General features: G+C 39.3%; 1 protein-coding gene across 2 annotated transcripts in view; it reads left to right on the forward strand.

The window, feature by feature from the left end:
- si:dkey-65b12.12 (uncharacterized) overlaps nucleotides 1-17,664 on the forward strand; it is a 42,880-nt gene that overhangs the window by 18,026 nt on the left and 7,190 nt on the right. Inside the window, exons 4-5 of one of the 2 annotated variants that reach the window (XM_051930908.1) lie at nucleotides 15,137-15,193; nucleotides 15,591-15,659. In XM_051930908.1, the coding sequence (XP_051786868.1) occupies nucleotides 15,137-15,193; nucleotides 15,591-15,659 (126 nt within the window). Of the gene's footprint in view, nucleotides 1-11,133; nucleotides 11,328-15,136; nucleotides 15,194-15,590; nucleotides 15,660-17,664 lie in introns of those variants that run through there. The other variant, XM_028806770.2, reaches the window with a different exon arrangement.

Below are 17,664 nucleotides of genomic sequence, written 5' to 3' on the forward strand. Positions count from 1 at the left end.
CCAATAGGTGAAAGCTTGCTCTCAAATACAGACACCGCACTAACTTAGAGTGACCAGTTACCCTAATGCACAGATTTTAGAGATGGAGGTGGAGAGTCTGAGTTCCCAGAGAAAAGCTCATTCAGACATGCGGCTGGGCTAGGACTCAAATGAAGGGTGTGTGAGGCCTGTTCTATGATGGTCTAGCATGCTGCCTTTGAGTGCACTGCTACCAAGAAGGCCACACAACCCTCATGTGGAACAAGAAAGTTTAAGGAAATTATGAAATCCATATATCACCCGATTTTAATTACATCTAATGTTTTCTAAAATTATTTTTTACCTTTTTATGACCAAACCCAGGTTGTTATTTAAGGTTCGCACAACAAGTAATGAGATAAGGTAGTTCTAGTCATTAATCATGGAACCAGAGAGCAGTGATATGTTGCACGTTAATTAGCATGTGTACATATGAATCTTCAAGTTACAAACTTTCAAAGATGCAAACATGCATGTCCAATATATTAAAAATTAATTAAATAAGTGAAAAATTAAAAATTGTAGTATAACTTCAAATTTAGTGTGCAAGTTAGTTTGTGTCTCTGGCGCTAGGTGGAGCACAAATCCCCCGATGTTATTGTTTACATTCCGAGTCACGTGTGTGGATCTTCTACAAGTGGTTATGCTTTTGGCCGTATCTCTGTTTATGCTGAGTTAACGTGCCTTATTATAGGCCCAAGATGTCCAGAATTAAGCATATTCAACAAGAACACAGGGACACAGTTGGAAACTCGTTAAGGATTTGTTGTTCTTCACTCCGAGCGCATGTGCAATAGGGACCTTAGCTTGTTTTCGTTGACTTGACCCAATCGACTCTTGTGTATGATCTACAGATATGAGCATCTCATCAGGAGTACCACAGGCTTAGCAAGAGCTTTTATTTTGATACATTCAAACTGGAGTTAGCACCGGAGGTACTGTTTTTGTGATTTTTTTTTTTTTGGTATTCGCTTCAAAACCTTCCATCAATCTTCACCCTGAACACTTACTGGGTATCAGTATTAAGTGATGGGCAGTAGGTGTCGAGTGATGATGCCATTCGATTGCGCACTTTGTGTGTGGCCACCAGAAGTGGAGTTGAAGACAATCACGTCAACTCATTTGTTAACGGTTAGTGAGTCTACTGTACCAAGATCAGCTAATGGAAAACAATGGGAATAAAAAATAACTTTCAGTTGCTTGTTGTTAAGATGCACTAGAAATCTATAACTAAAATACAAATATTAATTTTTAAAAGCACTTTCTTGTGTACTGTACAGTACAAATTTGTTTTCGATTGGAGCTGAAGGGAGGTATGTTAGATCTGCATATATCAGCTGACGGGAAACAAAAATTTTCTTTCTGTTGTTTATTGTTAAAGTACAAAAAAAATCTGTAACTAAATACAAATATTAACTTTTCAAAGCATTTACTTATGTAGAAATAGCCATAGATGTACGTACATGTTTTCCGATAGGAACTGGGAATTGCGTTTATGTGCATTGGGTGCCTAGGCTAACTTTTCTGGATTTATGGACAAAGTGGACTTGGTAATCGCACTCTCGGAACGGAACTCGTTCACAAGTAGGGGACTTACTGTACTGTATATTTATGACAATAATAACCTTATAAACCTGTATTTCATGTCCCATTATGTTGGACATCACCCTCAACCACTACTAGTCAGAGGTTCTCAGATTTCATTTCCCTGGATCTGCCTTGGCATTGCTTGCACAGAGGTTTTTGCCCTCTGAATTTCACGATGCTGCTGGTGTTCGTAATCCTAGCACGCTGCAACACACCAATGCTCAGGGGTCAACATATTGGACGTTACAAAACATTGGTGATTTACTCAAATACCACCATTGTTTCTATGGTTTTGTTTTCTATAACCATCTCTTATGTCGTAATCATAATTCATAACTCTAAAAAGTAGCGGAACACATAAACAGCTGACTGAGTAACTCATGGGAGTTTCCTCAAATTGTCCTTTCTATAAAACTTTTCAACCTGACTTAACCCAAATCCATTAACCCATTTGGCAAAGTCTTAACATAAACAGAAATTGGACACCATGGTTCAAGAATCTTTGCTTTATAATGGAGGCCTGTAACGGTGGCACTCAACTGGACGGGTGCAGTTCAATACACTTCACTGCTACTTTTTGTTTCTCTCTTTGGACAATTAATGATCTGAAGCTTTGTGTTTCATGATAACAATATATTAAGTGATACAGGCTGTGTAAAGCAGACTGGATAAAATAACAACAGCCTAAACGGCACTGCTTTAGAAGAAGACCCTTTGCACAGAGTATCTTCCATGCCATTTTTAGGATGCGGTAAATCGGCAGGATATCTGCATCTGAACTTCAGTATGTTTAAGGTTTTCCACAGCGTACTGTTCAAGCAAAATTAGTTTTACCTGTGGAATCACTCTGTTCATGACAATAGGTGACCCTCATTGTTGGTGGTTCAGATCCTGACTTTATATAATATAATAGAGGAAGAAACAAAAATTGAAAGTATTAAATACATAGCAGGACCACCAAAGTCTAAACAGAAAGTTTGCCACTGCTGCCAAATGCATGGCTTCTTCAGTTTGCCCTCCATATCCACTCCGCTGTAGTCCCACTGATCTCTTGTGTATTTTTTTCTCCCACAATTCTGTGGACGTTGCCACCCTGCCAGTGAGCCATCACTTCATTTACCATCTGTTCACTTAGAAGACACTGGAGTCTGTGTCCAGGTACATCTTGGCTTTGCATTAGGGGTAAGCAGTAGGCACAGAGTAAGCCTTGGGGCTGCCGAAACCAAGTTGCTCTCTGGTGGTTCTTCATGCCACTGCACTACAAACCCCAAATCTTTGTTAAGTTCAAGGTCAGTTTATTGTCATTTGTGCAGAGTACTTTGGGATTCTTCATAGGTCCATCGGGCCAATATTCTTACTTCCATGTCTAAATAACACGTAACACATTATAGTTATCTAAATGAAACTGCGAGCCCTCCACCACAACAACGCCTGGTGCTTTCTTATCAAGAGCCCGATTGCCATTCGCTAATTCAGTCAAAGATTAATTGATGTCCTCCTCTTCCCCATTTAAAGCTGCTTCAACAGGCTTCTGTAGATGACCTCTTTGTGGAGCACCAAACCCTGTTACACGGTTCACTCACAGACACACACACACACACATTTTTAGAAGTGCATGTGAGTCTCCAGAACGTCAGTTAATCCACAATGATCTGCATCTTCAGAGGAGCAACCAGTGCCAGAATACCATCAGCTTCCCGGATACCATGGGGTACAGAAGCACCACTTTCTGCATCTCTGAATTAATGAATGAGACAAGAGGAAAGCAGAATACTTTTCATGACTAGAATGGAATTGTCTTGGAAGAGGTCTGCAAGGTGGAGGAGAGAAATGTGAAGTAACAAAATGACTTCTTTAAGCATGCGCTCTTTCAAAAACCAAATCCTTATTTCCTGGTACAGTACTGCTCACAAGTGACACTTTACATTTCAATCTTTTTGCGCATATCCACATTACTAACCGAGAATGGTAAACCGGATGGACGCAGGGACATCCGGCCATGGGCCGTGGACGCAAAAGACGTACTGCGCAGGCGCCCCACAAATCCCATTACTAACCGAGAATGGAAACCCCCCTCCAAGCAACGGGAACCGGATGGAATGCAACGTAAAATAAGAAATGAGGCGCCGCGCACAGAAAAAAGGAGTCAGACCACAGAAAAAAGGAGTCAGACGCCGGCACGAAGCCCATTGCACATGAAACGGGACACACACAAAGAGGAGGATTCAACAAGCCCCTAGCACACAAAAAAAAGAAGACGCGAGTGCCACGCAAAGCCCATTGGACATGAAACGGGACAGACTACGGACATAGCACATGAAACGTACACAAAAACGACGATTCAGACCCACGACCACACTAACATAAATAAGAAATGACACACACAACGCCCCATTTCTGAAGGAACCGTCCGTATTAATCATACGTCATCTCAACACGTTCACACTATGCAGCATAGGTGGATCTCATTACAATAAGGCACTATTAACCGTTCAACCGCAGAAAAGGCTCCATATTAACAGTGAGTGCGATCCTCCTTATTACTTATCCATATTTCTCACGCTGAAGAACAAACAAGTCATGAATTCACGATCACAGGTACAAAACGATACGGCTCGGATAACGGGACCAAACACACGAACCCGCATGAAAAAAAATAATACACGTCGGCGCCTACAACACGCTTCTGAAACTCCTGCAGAAAAAATGTCTCGGCTCCAAAAACGCAAAGCTCTCAGACATACAAAAACGACAGCGAAGAGACAACTTAAATAAACGCAGACGTCTACAACGCGCATCTGAAATGCCGAAAAAAAAGCAGGCAAGGCTCCAAAAAGAAAAAGCTCAGCTGACCGACATACAAAAACAGGCAAGGCTCAATACAAACAATGCACGACATAAACTACAACGGGCTTCTCACACAGCACAGGCAAATCGATTACAGCTCCAAAACAGCACGTCCCAAATACTGGACATGCAACAACGCGCCTCTCAAAAGGCACAAGCAAAAGATACACGTCACGGACATCAACGACAGACTCCTGCTAAACGATTGCGCCAGTTAGCTGACAACGCGTTCAATAATAAGTCCACTATTCATGAAAATTCATTGGGATTAATGAATGTCATTTGCAATCATTGTCATTCACTTAACTTCCCTGAAGAAACAACTGGCAATACAAGTAATGAATTTACACGTTGTTGTCAAAAGGGTCAGATTACACTGCCTCCTTTACATCCATAAGGAAATTCACATTCTCCAGCAGCAGCATACTGATACAATAAATAATATTACATTAAAGAAAGATAATAATACAGGTGAAAAACAGACAGTAACTTTGTATAATAATGTTAAATGTTAACGTTAACCCCACCCCACCCCGCGTGGAATTGAAGAGTCGCGTAGTTTGGGGGAGGAACGATCTCCTCAATCTGTCTGTGCGGCAGGACAGTGACAGCAGTCTGTCGCTGAAGCTGCTCTTCTGTCTGGAAAGTGATCAATAAATATAGAGAGCAGGTTACAGAACAAAGCCCCCCTGCCCAGAATAAAACGAGAAAGACTGCAAACCGTCTGACATGCCGCAAACAGGATAGAGCGAGGTCAGAAATAAAACACAAAGTAGATGCATCATACACGGAGCTGCTGGAAACGAAGTAAAAATTTATAAAGGGATTAAAGAACGGGAACAAACACATGCACACCGAGATACAGAATATAAAGGCAGAAACAACGACAGTTAAACGTCCACACCACACAGCGCAGGCAGAGCCGTACTCCACAATGCACCGCATAATAGTTCGGACAAAGCTCCATTTTAAAAGTGGGGTTCCCCAGAGTGACACGGGTGAACGCTCCGTATTACACGTGCGTCATCCTCACACGTGGCTGCCCAGCGGGCAAGAGATCAAAACGCCGGGGGTAGGCGAGCGAAGCGAGCAGGGGGCGGAGCCCCCTTGTATATTTCTAAACAGTGTTATGGCATAAAGCTACACAACATCTGAAAACAAATGAATATGCATATGTAGACAGTAATGAACACACACCAGAAATTCCTGCTTAGCCGACCCGTGAACAGAATACAGATTTCAAAGCTAATGCGGAATGCGCATGTTATTCCTGAATTTCTTTGCGTACTACATTTTTGCACGTGTTGTTTGCACCATCTCCATTGCTCAAAAAATTTTAGATATTTTGGGTATGTATTAATTGTTGATAGGTTTTACACATGGCCGAGCATATGTTGCTTGGTGTAGAGCAACCTTGGCAGCAAAAGTTAAAGTTATTGTTACAGAAAAGCAAGGAAAATTAATTCACAAAACATTCAACTATATACACATCAAGCATTTCAGCATGTCAGTTACATGCACACACAGAAGCATGTAAGTGTACAAGTCATTTATTCATGATCTTATTCTTCTTGTGTGCACCCACCCAGTATTAATGACTTCTTTACACATGGCTAGATTTATTTAAACATCTTTACAGTGAATCAATTCTGATATGTACAACAAATGTTGTTTTGTTTCAAGTCAGTCCCTGCAACCTCACATCGTGTCCTCTTTGAGAATCCACCCACATGGTGACCGATGTCAGTGAGTGCATGCATACATATAGGAAACCCCTCCTTAACCGTAACAGCACAGGACACAGCCTCACTTACACTTTCAGAGTGTGAACGCTACACACTTATCCACACTTGTGTCAGCTACCACTCTCTGCCTTGACTACACGTTGTTGCACCCTAGTGGACCACAGCCTTACACCATGTCACTCCACCCATAAGATGGAAACCACGACACCAGTTACCTCCAGTAAGCAGATCAGTGTTTGCTGTTAAATAAAAGTAACTTCTGTATTTTTATACATTTTTGCTTATCATAGCACTAGGCAAGGCCAGATTAAGACCCCCCCACAGGCACCTAGGTGATGTAACCCCTTAACAGAGAGTTGATCATACCTTTTACAATGCAGCACACAGACACCAGATTGTTTAATGCAGCATTGCATTTCATACTCTTGATTTTGGTGTAAGACTCAATCTCTACTAATCTCTACTATGGAGTGATAGACAGTTTCCAGCAGCTTGCTAAACACATCAAAAGACCTGAGTCTCCTTGACAAGTACCGTCTTCTTTGGCTCTTCTTGTACAGAGCGACTTGTGTTGTCAGACCAGTCCAGTTTGTTGTTTGTAGCTTTGCATCACTTCCACGTCCTCTGCCTGGATGGTGACTTGTCTCCGCCTAAAGTCCACCACCAGCTCTTTTGTCTTACTGATGTTGAGTTGCCAGTTGTTGTCCTTGTACCACAAGGCAAAGTCCTCTAGAAACTTGTCTCCATTATAAATGCAGCCTATGATGGATGAGTCATCTGATAATTTCTGTAGATTGCAAACTCTGGAATTATGGTGGAATTCCATTATGTAGAGTGTGAACAGGAAGGGAGACAGGACAGTTGCCTGAGGTGCTCCATTACTACACACCTCCATTTCTGACACACAGTCCCTCAGCCTCAAAAAGTGCTTTCTGTTGATCAGATAGTCCATGATCCAGGAGATTGTGGGAGCATCAAGATTCAAAACCTTGATCTTTTCCCCCCAGCCGTGAGCTTTTCCCACAGTTGATAAGGCCAATCTCTTAAAATCAACCATCGCCCCCTTAAGATGCCTTTGTGGATACTCAATCATTTCATGAGTTGACTGGTGAAAAGACCTCTTACCATCACGGCCCCTGGGTGTGCACACAGAATGCCCTGATGGTAGACCCGCCCTGGCACTGGGAGTGTGTTGATCAGACATAGAAGTAAGAGTTTCCCTGTGCACTGTACACCTGAAAACACCACAGTGACACACACATCAGCCTTTGTACTTACACAACATGGTGTAGCTTGGAGTTAAACTTGAACGTAGATTAGTACTTGATTTGTTTTAATAAAATAACATCAATAAGGATACCTGTGAAGAATAGCAGGTAACACAGTTTAAGACTGCACTAGACAATCGGTGCTTAAAGACAATGTACTGAATATTTATTTTGGTTAGTATTCATATAAATGGCACATTTAGTTAGCAAGTTGCATATCTGTGTAACTCTAAAATTTGAAAGACCTCCCATGCACATCCACCTACATTCAACTAAACAAAACAGAAATGAATTTGTTTGCTAATGACTTACAAGATGTATATATAGCTCAACTTCCTGAGAGCTTTAAAAGTGTGAAAAGCAGTCTGTGTTGTGGTAGTTGTGCAAAATAAAAGCTGAGGCCAAAAGTTTTAATGTAACACATTTAACTCAGCACTTATGCTCTAATGCTCACAAGACTATAACAGTGTTAACATACAGTATATTTTCAGGCAATGGATTAATCTGTAATAAAGCTTAATCAATCTTATTTAACATCTCAATACAAGACGCAGAACTCACAAAGCAATGTACACCATGCCATGTTTAATATAAAGTACAGAAGTGTCATTCAACAATCGAGTGATGAGCTTGATGAAGTCTCACAGAGAAGGTTCAAGACAGAAGGCACCGTGAGCTGCACAGACACATCCACTTACCTTTGATCCAAGTGAAGAATCCTTATTGAGACAGGATGTTAGATGAATGCTCTTAGAAAAGATGCCCCAATCAAAATAAGTGAAGGCAACATCCATGAATGCTCACTTCCTTCTTGTTTTCACATTTCAGAGAAATGTCCCATCTAAATGAAAGAAATATCCCAGATTCCTCTGTGAACAGCACTCAGAGTCTCTAGTAGTACCAGTACCAGTATTGTCACATCAGGTACAGAGTACACCATGTCACCATGACAAAATGCACACCTTCATGTATTTTTGTACAGCGATTCTAACAAATGCTATAGGCCTCCCTGCTGCTTGGGCTATTGAATTCACTGGAACTGAGCAGACCTGAATCTATAATGCAAAAACTAAACTTCTACGGCCCCCTGAACATTCTCTTTTAATTTTTTTGCTTTCTTAAATAACCTGAAAGTATATACAGTTTAATCAAAGGAAACAAAGGAAAAAAGACCAGCAATCAAGCATCAGCTTTCACTCTCTATGTTGTTACATGAAACAATCCCGAGTTTTCTTTTTCAGATAGCTAGTAATTTCATAGCAATTCCTACTATATCTGGGGTTCCACATTGGTACCTTCCATATAATTATGAAAAAGTAAACACAAAAGATTAGTGACAAAATAACAATGAATGACCATATGGGTCATAGTGATCACAGATCGGCAAATAAATGTTTTTTTAAAGAACTGAAGCGCACACTCAGATGGGTTCCACAAATGAATGCTTCTTTATATCTTGTTCAAGGTGGAGGGGTGAGAATTCCAATTTGGGGGCAAAGGAACTGACATCACAAATCCTTTGGCCTGCCTGTCCTATAGGAGAAGGAGGAAAAAGTGTTGCCAGCAGTACCCTCTCGTGTTCAGAGGTGGTACTGCTGATTTTGTCACAACCTTGTGGTTGCACCCTACTTGCACATGTCCATCTCCATTTAAATGCAATTGCAAAGGATGTATCAGTCTAAATATTTCTGTTTCCACATGTGGGTCACTTTCTGTTAATCTGTCATTTGTGAATAATTCCAAGAGGCGCATAGTAGAAATGACATCATAAAACAGGGGTGTAAAATGGAGGGTCAGCCGGTTGCTCTTTTTTGCTTCAGCCACTTTTCTAACTTTGTAATTAATTATTGCTGCATATGGAACATAAGGCAAACTAAGTTTTTTTTAAGATTCATAATTCACTATTTCTCTTGCTTTTAACCAATAATAATAATGCAAAGCAGATGCACAGTCAACTCAGGGGTCTTTCTTTCTGGAGGGCCACCATTCTCTCTCCATCCAATTTCTTAATTAGAAGACCACTGTTGCTGATATTGAAACAGACTGTTTACTTCAATGACTTCCCAGTGGCCTCAATCTCCTACACCAGAAATATCTAAACCTGTTGATTTTCTGTTTGCTAGGAGCACCGTTTCAAACTTTTGGAAATTATTATTTGTCAGACCTTAAAGTTTTTTCTTTTCAACTATATAATCAAAATAGATATTGCATGGTGGACACATAGGATCAAGTTAGCTGATCATCACTTGGCTTGTTTTGCATTTCATTATTGTTGGGCTGCCAGGTTTTGAATTTTAAAATGCAAGTCAGTTAAAATCAATTTGAGTGGTATGATTCATATGAAACAGTAGTTACTAATTAAGAAAGTGGAGCCACTTTGATCCTCCAGGATCTGGATTTGGACACACTGAGTTTCCTTCACTACAGACACTTCACTCACAGATACAGAAAAAGGACTGACATTTTGTGAAAAATCAAGACAGACGCCGTGTGATGGGTGCAGGACTTCAATGTCTGGTCCCAACTTTACCTCTCATAAGCAGAGCCTTGCTGACAAAATGTTCGACACAAAAATAACACAATTTAATTATTGCTCAAACGTAGCAAAAATCCAGTCTTTTAGTAATTAAATAATATAAACCTATGGACCCATTAAGAATATTAAGGTCCAACTGTGAAGATATCCTTTAGATTATGGGTTTTACTTGAAAGTATAAAATCAAGTCAATATAAAGGATGGTTCCATGGCTGCTTTTAGAAGAGGTGTAAGCTCATAGCACTTTAGCTAGAAATTATCTTTTTTGCACTGAGATGCCACATGCAGTGGCTTCTATATCCTAGAATTTAACTGCACAAAACTTCCCAGCATTCAACCTTACACTAAACAAAGCAGGTCGTGAAAGACGCGCAACAGAGACCTTTATTTGGAGTTTCATAATGTTCTGTCTTTGAGAGTTCATCTTTAGACATTTAAATCATCCTACCTAGAAAAGAGAATCGGTTTAGGGACATTTGAGTTTCATTTCTAATGCTGTGACCTTTGGATTCCGTCTACACTATGGTACTCGTACAGGACACTACAACTTCTTCTACAATGAATAAATGGAAAGATGAGAGTTATAGACTTAACTTACCGTAAATGAATGACATTTAATTAATTAAGGAGAATCATGTTTTCTGATACAAATACAAAACACTGCAAAGGAGACAATCATAGAGTTTTTGGGCTTGATGTCTGTCTTCCAGGGATACTGTACATCTGGAAAATAAGAAACTCGACAAGTGAGAGGAGCCCATTTGGTCCAACGAGCTTGTTTATTTAGCTAATAGAGAAGCTCTTCAAACATCCCTTCCAGACACTTCTTAGAGGTTATCGGGGTTTCTGCATCAACTCCATGTCCTGGTAATTTGTTCCAGAATACATGCACATTACAGAGCAGTACTAGAAATCAGTTACAAGCATCTTTGGCTAAAAATTGTTTTTGATGACTGAAGACAAGGCTTTTATTTTCAGCAGCTAGAACAGATATTTTACCTGACTGTACAAGTTTCAACCTACCTGTAATATAAGAAATATTGATTTTTTTAAGTGGAAATTAAAGTGAAAATCTAGCTGATCTGTGTGGTCATGGGCATGTATAACATCTTTTTACTTGTTTCATGTCTAGGTCACAAAGAAATTGACCCTCCGATATACGCCAATATATTTCATGAAGGTAAATGTCTTCCATCTGATTGCAAATTGTCAGCTTTGGGTTGGAGAGCTGCAGCTACCGCAGCACAGACACATTTGCATCTCTCAAGCTTTTCTAATTTTCAGGCATGTGCTGACCTTGACTGAACAGACAGAGACATCACATTTGGCCAATTGGACTTCAATAGATTGATAACAAAATATAATAAAATGATTTGGCACTTTAGTGAATTAATAATAAAACATCCATAAAGTATTATGGATTGTGATAGAGAATACACATATCCATTCTAGAGTCCCATATACATATGCTCAAGGAAGAGAAACAAGGGGATACACCAAACACTAAACTGCCTTATCTAGACCTACTTTAGCTATATCATTATTATTCTATCATCACCCACTGTCATGAGTTCTACGAATCAAACCACAAGTGGCCAAAATGAGGTTCTTGCACAAGGTTACTAGGTTCACTTCCCATTATAAAGTGAGGAGCTCAGCAATAGGCCAAGACCTGTACTTGTTCTTAAGAGGAACAAGTTAAGGTGATTTGGGCAAGTAGTTAGGATGCCAACTGGGTACCTGCCAAGAACTGGAATATCAGGCAGCATTCATTGTGAGAAGACCTTGTGGCAGGGTCTTCCTGTAGGAATAACACCAATTGGCTGGCCTGAGAGTGTCCAGTCTCCAGAAGGAGGTGGAAACTGTTGGCTGGTTATAAATGGATGGCCTTTGTAGCTTTCCATATTGCAACCTTAACTTCCACCAGCAAAAGCTGATTGAAGGTGAAGTGGATACCCACTTGTGCTGGCCTGTTGGACCCTAAAGCATTTTCTCCTTCACTTCACCTCTAAACACTAAGAAAGAGGCCATTATTTGTATCACTCCAAGGAAGAGTTCCTTCCCGAGTCAGAACAGGTGGCAACCTCTGCACGTAAGTAATGCTTTTAATGTTCCACTTTACATAAACAAACTATTGACCTTAGACCTCTTAAATTCATGCCAACCTCTTGTTGTCTGCCTGCCTCAGTGCAGCCTGGTAGGAGGTCAATGATTTGGTTTATTAAGTAAAGAAGACCTTAACTCAAAAGTGACACCAAACATCAAAACAACAAACAAAGACAGCAATTATCAGTAGTTGAAGAACAGCATACTGAGCATACTCACTCAAGTCACATGTACAATTTGTAAAGATGGCTATCACCTGTAAATAAATCACCAGTTTAAACCCTCTGCCTGTACACAAATGTTAGATCTCTATATTTATGGCAAAATTGTGAACGTCTGCCTAGCTAGTTAGGCCACCACCAGGAAAAACCCCAGACAGGTCATGCCAGTGTTGGTATGCAAGTGTGCTGAGTCTCCTTGAAGGTAATTGGCAAATGGAACCAGCATATATAATGTTCTCCCAGAATGCTAGGGGGCAGACAACTCAGTGGCAGGGGATGCCTGGCCATTAGTACATCAGATTTTACCTGCCTTTATTAATTCAAATCACCATAAGGTGCTTCAGAGAGTAATTTATATGTGTTAGATATTGTGGTGTACCAAGTACTTTTTTACATGTATTTACTTTTTAATCAAATAATTTAAGCACATAGAATGGCATTGTGTAAAGACAGCAGTGGCAACACTAGAAAAATGGAGATGTTCCTGATGTTAAAACCAATACACTAATAAAAGCTGGGAGGTAAAAACATCACCGAAAGACTGAGCACAATCTTCCCAGTAGTGTAGTGGTTACAGGTTTCGGTTGTATGTAACAAGATGAGACCTTTCAGCCATCAAGCTTATATGGTTAGGCAACAGCAGAGTTGTCTCCATAGGCCAATCTCCACCAAATACATTTTAAAATTTGTCATGGAATTCCCTTCAGCTACACAAATCAATACAAAGCTCTGTTTGAAGAAAGGTTTTCTGGATTTTTAAAATTTTCTCAGGTGTCATTGAATACATGATTTACTCTTCAGCTTAAAGAATTCTGCTGAATCAGTTTTACTGATGATTTTGTATTCTGGAGCCCTGGATTATATTTCGGTAAAGCCTTTCATTCTGTTCTTAGAGTAGGATATGCCATTTAGTTCAGTGATGCCTTGGCTGGTGAGTCTCTAGTTCTTCTCAGTTCTTTGTTAGAAAACGGTGACTGTACGGCTTTGATCTCAAAGGTTTCTGTTGAACCTAATCAACTGTTACTTTTAGAATGTGAAAGATCCTCTTCCCAAATTCTCTGTTTTTTAACTTCTTACTTCAGTTAATACAACTTGGTAAAATACATGCTGACCTTCTCTAAAGTATCAGTTCAGGTTGGTATTGTTTTTGAGATCATAGTTCACTTAAATCCTAAAAGGCAGGTCACTTGTGATGAGCAAATTCTAGTGTGAATGACATTCAGCCTGGTATGTTCTCTTCAGAAGCACACTGCCTCAAAGGAGCCTTTTGGGTTTTCACGGAAGACAATCTATGTATGTTTATTACTATTTATTCAATTTATGTATGCTCATATTCATTAAATTAAAAACATACAAAACAGTTAGTTGGACTAAATAGTTAATTTATATTTAGCTCTTGATAATCAGACTGGCTTAAAGAAAACATGTCAAGGGGTGAGTTGGTAAAACATGCACAACAAGTACTGTACATAAAAGATAACCCAGCATGATTCTTTAAAGGTTTTTTAAGCAGCTCCATCTCAGAAATGACAACCAGTGCCCTGGCTGCTACATATGTCATGTACACCCACAAATTTGAAATTCAATTTTCTCCACAAAACAATAATAATCTATTCTTGTGAAACCTAAAAATAAGCATATCTCTGTTTTGAATTTCAGAACAGAACCTTACAAGTGATTGAACTGTTCAGAAATAAACTTATTTAGTTGCATTTGCCATTCAAAAACAAAATATTTTATGTTTTTAAAGAAATTAATGCATTATTGGGAGATTTAAGATGAGCAGTTACAGGTAGAAATTAGACAACATTCATATGAGTTACGTAGACTTAACATACTCAACACCTCACATTAAAAATGAGCAAATTACTTACGTATAAAGAGGCTAAAAGCAACTCATTTGTGTTTGCCCACTTCGTTCCACTGCAAATCTCATCCTTAGATGTGCTACTGTGTCACATCACTCTGCCCTAGATGTTTTAAATCCTGTCATGCATTTCTGCATTCACCTTCTTTGCCTGCTTTATTTGGTGTTGGTAAGCACTGGGCATGCAGAAGCCACCAGAGATGGACAGGATGCTGATCTGTCACAGGGTTTGTTCACGTATAGCACGCCAATGTAAAGTCCCTAACTAACATAACATGTATGGGAGAACCCTTCAAAAGAAGAACATACAAACTCTGCACAGAAAGTGGCCGTGTAGCAAAAATGCCAGTTTCATAGTTACATCATACTGGCCTTTATGCTTTACTACTCCTCCTAAATTAAAACATTAATTTGTGAAACCTAGCCTTTAAGTTCTAAAATGAAATTATGTCTGTGCAATGCACTAACATTACAAAAAGAAGAGAATAATTTAAATTTACATATAACCAACCTTAAGAAATAAATGCCAAGCCAAGAAAACAAGTTAAAACTAGGCAGCTCTTTTATTTGGATGTTCCTGTCTGTGACTGTTCCCCTGATGTTCATGTACTGTGTGAGTAGTAAATGGTATTTGTGTGTTTTTTAATTTACTTGAAAGTCAAATATAAACTGATTTCTGTCACTGTTAAATATAAAAACCTGAAATATTCATAGAGCTCCTATCCGGTGCTGACAGGTGGACAGAGGTTTGCCTTCCTTAAACTGATCGATCAAACAAATGTCCTCATGGAAGAAATGAGGTGTTACAGCTGCCAACGCATACTAACAACAGTCAGATATCCAAAACAAGCCACAGCAGGTACAATCCAGCCTAAACAGGAAAATAAATAAAATTTACTCTTTTGTAAAACTCAGAATTGTCTACATTTATTTTTTGGTAGGAAATATGACATGTCCTGGTATCTCAAAAATGGAGAGAACACCTGTTGACAAGCAAAGTAAGTGTTGGATTTACTTCTGTTGTATTCAAATCACAAAAGTGATCACTCCTAAATCTATAGGGTCACACAGGGTATATCTTATAAACGTATACATTTTACTGTATAATTTTAAGATTTTTTCTGATATAAATTATATTCTTGGATATTTTTATATTTAGATGTTCTCTAAAAAACCTGATACATGGATGATGTCAGTAAAATGTATCATTTGTTTACATTTCATATCCAATAAGATTAAATACAAAAATTCATGCATTTAATAAACAGATGTATTAGTATTTACGAGTATTAAAGGGGTGAATGTTTCAGGCTAAAAATTCAACTTCTAATTTAAGTGATTAAAAAGTCTGTTGTTTGCATATTTTGTTTTGTGAAAACTTTGTAACTGATCCAGTTTCAGGTGTTTTTCCTGGGCATAGCAATTCGTCACTGAATGTCTCTTCTGCCAGTGAGCCAGACTATGGTAAGCAGATTTATATCAATGCATATATTTAAAAAAATTGAAATGAAGCTGCTTCAGTGGCAAACTTGTAAGATTTACATTCTAGGTACTCCATGGTAATGAACTCCGCTTTTTATGAAGTGTGCGCCATTCTACTAGCATTCAAGAATGTCTGAAACACCTGGAAAAGGTTCAGTTTGAAAATCTGAAATGCTTTCTTCTGCTGGTTCATCCTTATTCTTTAACTGTTATGGCAGACAATTGTCACTCTGCAAAGTGAAAGCATATTAAAAATGCACATGTAAAGATTATTATGTTATGTTATCTATATGCACATTTTTAACTTGTCCAATTTAGGGCAGTACTTGGTACAAAATGGGAATGAACCTTGGACAAGGTGCCAGTGCATTAGAGGACACACACGTTTACACTCCTGTAGTTGGTGATCCTCACACACACTCTCACAAGGGGCCAGATTAAGATGGCTTGATAAACCTGACACACACGATATACATGTTATAATGCTTTCGGGCAAGATTGAAAACTGGAGTGCCTTGGGAAAACAACACCACCATACTCCAATATATTATATTATATTACAGTCATATGAAAAAGTTTGGGGACCCCTCTTAATTCTTTGGATTTTTGTTTATCATTGGCTGAACTTTTAAAGTAGCAACTTCCTTTTAATATATGACATGCCTTATGGAAACAGTAGTATTTCAGCAGTGACATTAAATTTATTGGATTAACAGAAAATATGCAATATGCATCATAACAAAATTAGACAGGTGCATAAATTTGGGCACCCCAACAGAGATATTACAGCAATACTTAGTTGAGCCTCCTTTTGCAAATATCACAGCCTCTAGACACCTCCTATAGCCTTTGATGAGTGTCTGGATTGTGGATGGAGGTATTTTTGACAATTCTTCCATACAAAATCTCTCCAGTTCAGTTAAAGTTGATGGCTGCCGAGCATGGACAGCCTGCTTCAAATCATCCCATAGATTTTCGATGATATTCAAGTCAGGGGACTGTGACGGCCATTCCAGAACATTGTACTTCTCCCTCTGCATGAATGCCTTTGTAGATTTCAAACTGTGTTTTGGGTCATTGTCTTGTTGGAATATCCAACCCCTGCGTAACTTCAACTTTGTGACTGATGCTTGAACATTATCCTGAAGAATTTGTTGATATTGGGTTGAATTCATCCAACCCTCGACTTTAACAAGGACCCCAGTCCCTGAACTAGCCACACAGCCCCAAAGCATGATGGAACCTCCACCAAATTTGATAGTAGATAGCAAGTGCTCTTCTTCTGCCATGCAAAGCACTCTTTGTTATGACCAAATAACTCAATTTTTGTCTTATCAGTCCAAAGCACTTTGTTCCGAAATTAATGTGGCTTGTCTAAATGAGCATACAACATGCAACTCTGTTTGTGGTGTGAGTGCAGAAAGGGCTTCTTTCTCATCACCCTGCCATACAGATGCTCTTTGTGCAAATTGTGCTGAATTGTAGAATGATGTACAGATACACCATCTGCAGCAAGATGTTCTTGCAGGTCTTTGGAGGTGATCTGTGGGTTGTCTGTAACCATTCTCACAATCCAGCGCATATGCCGCTCCTGTATTTTTTTGGCCTGCCAGACCTGGGTTTAATAGCAACTGTGCCTGTGGCCTTCCATTTCCTGATTACATTCCTTACAGTTGAAACTGACAGTTTAAACCTCTGAGATAGCTTTTTGTAGCCTTCCCCTAAACCATGATACTGAACAATCTTTGTTTTCAGACCTTTTGAGAGTTGCTTTGAGGATCCCATGCTGTCACTCTTCAGAGGAGAGCCAAAGTGAAGCACAGCTTGCAGTTGACCACCTTAAATACCTTTTATATCTCATGATTGGACACACCTGTCTATGAAGTTCAAGGCTTAACGAGCTAATCCAACCAATTTGGTGTTGCAAGTATTCAGTATTGAGCAGTTACATGCATTCAAATCAGCAAAATTACAAGGGGACCCACAT

The sequence above is a fragment of the Erpetoichthys calabaricus genome, chromosome 8, assembly GCF_900747795.2.
Source record: "Erpetoichthys calabaricus chromosome 8, fErpCal1.3, whole genome shotgun sequence".
Lineage (NCBI taxonomy): Eukaryota > Metazoa > Chordata > Cladistia > Polypteriformes > Polypteridae > Erpetoichthys > Erpetoichthys calabaricus.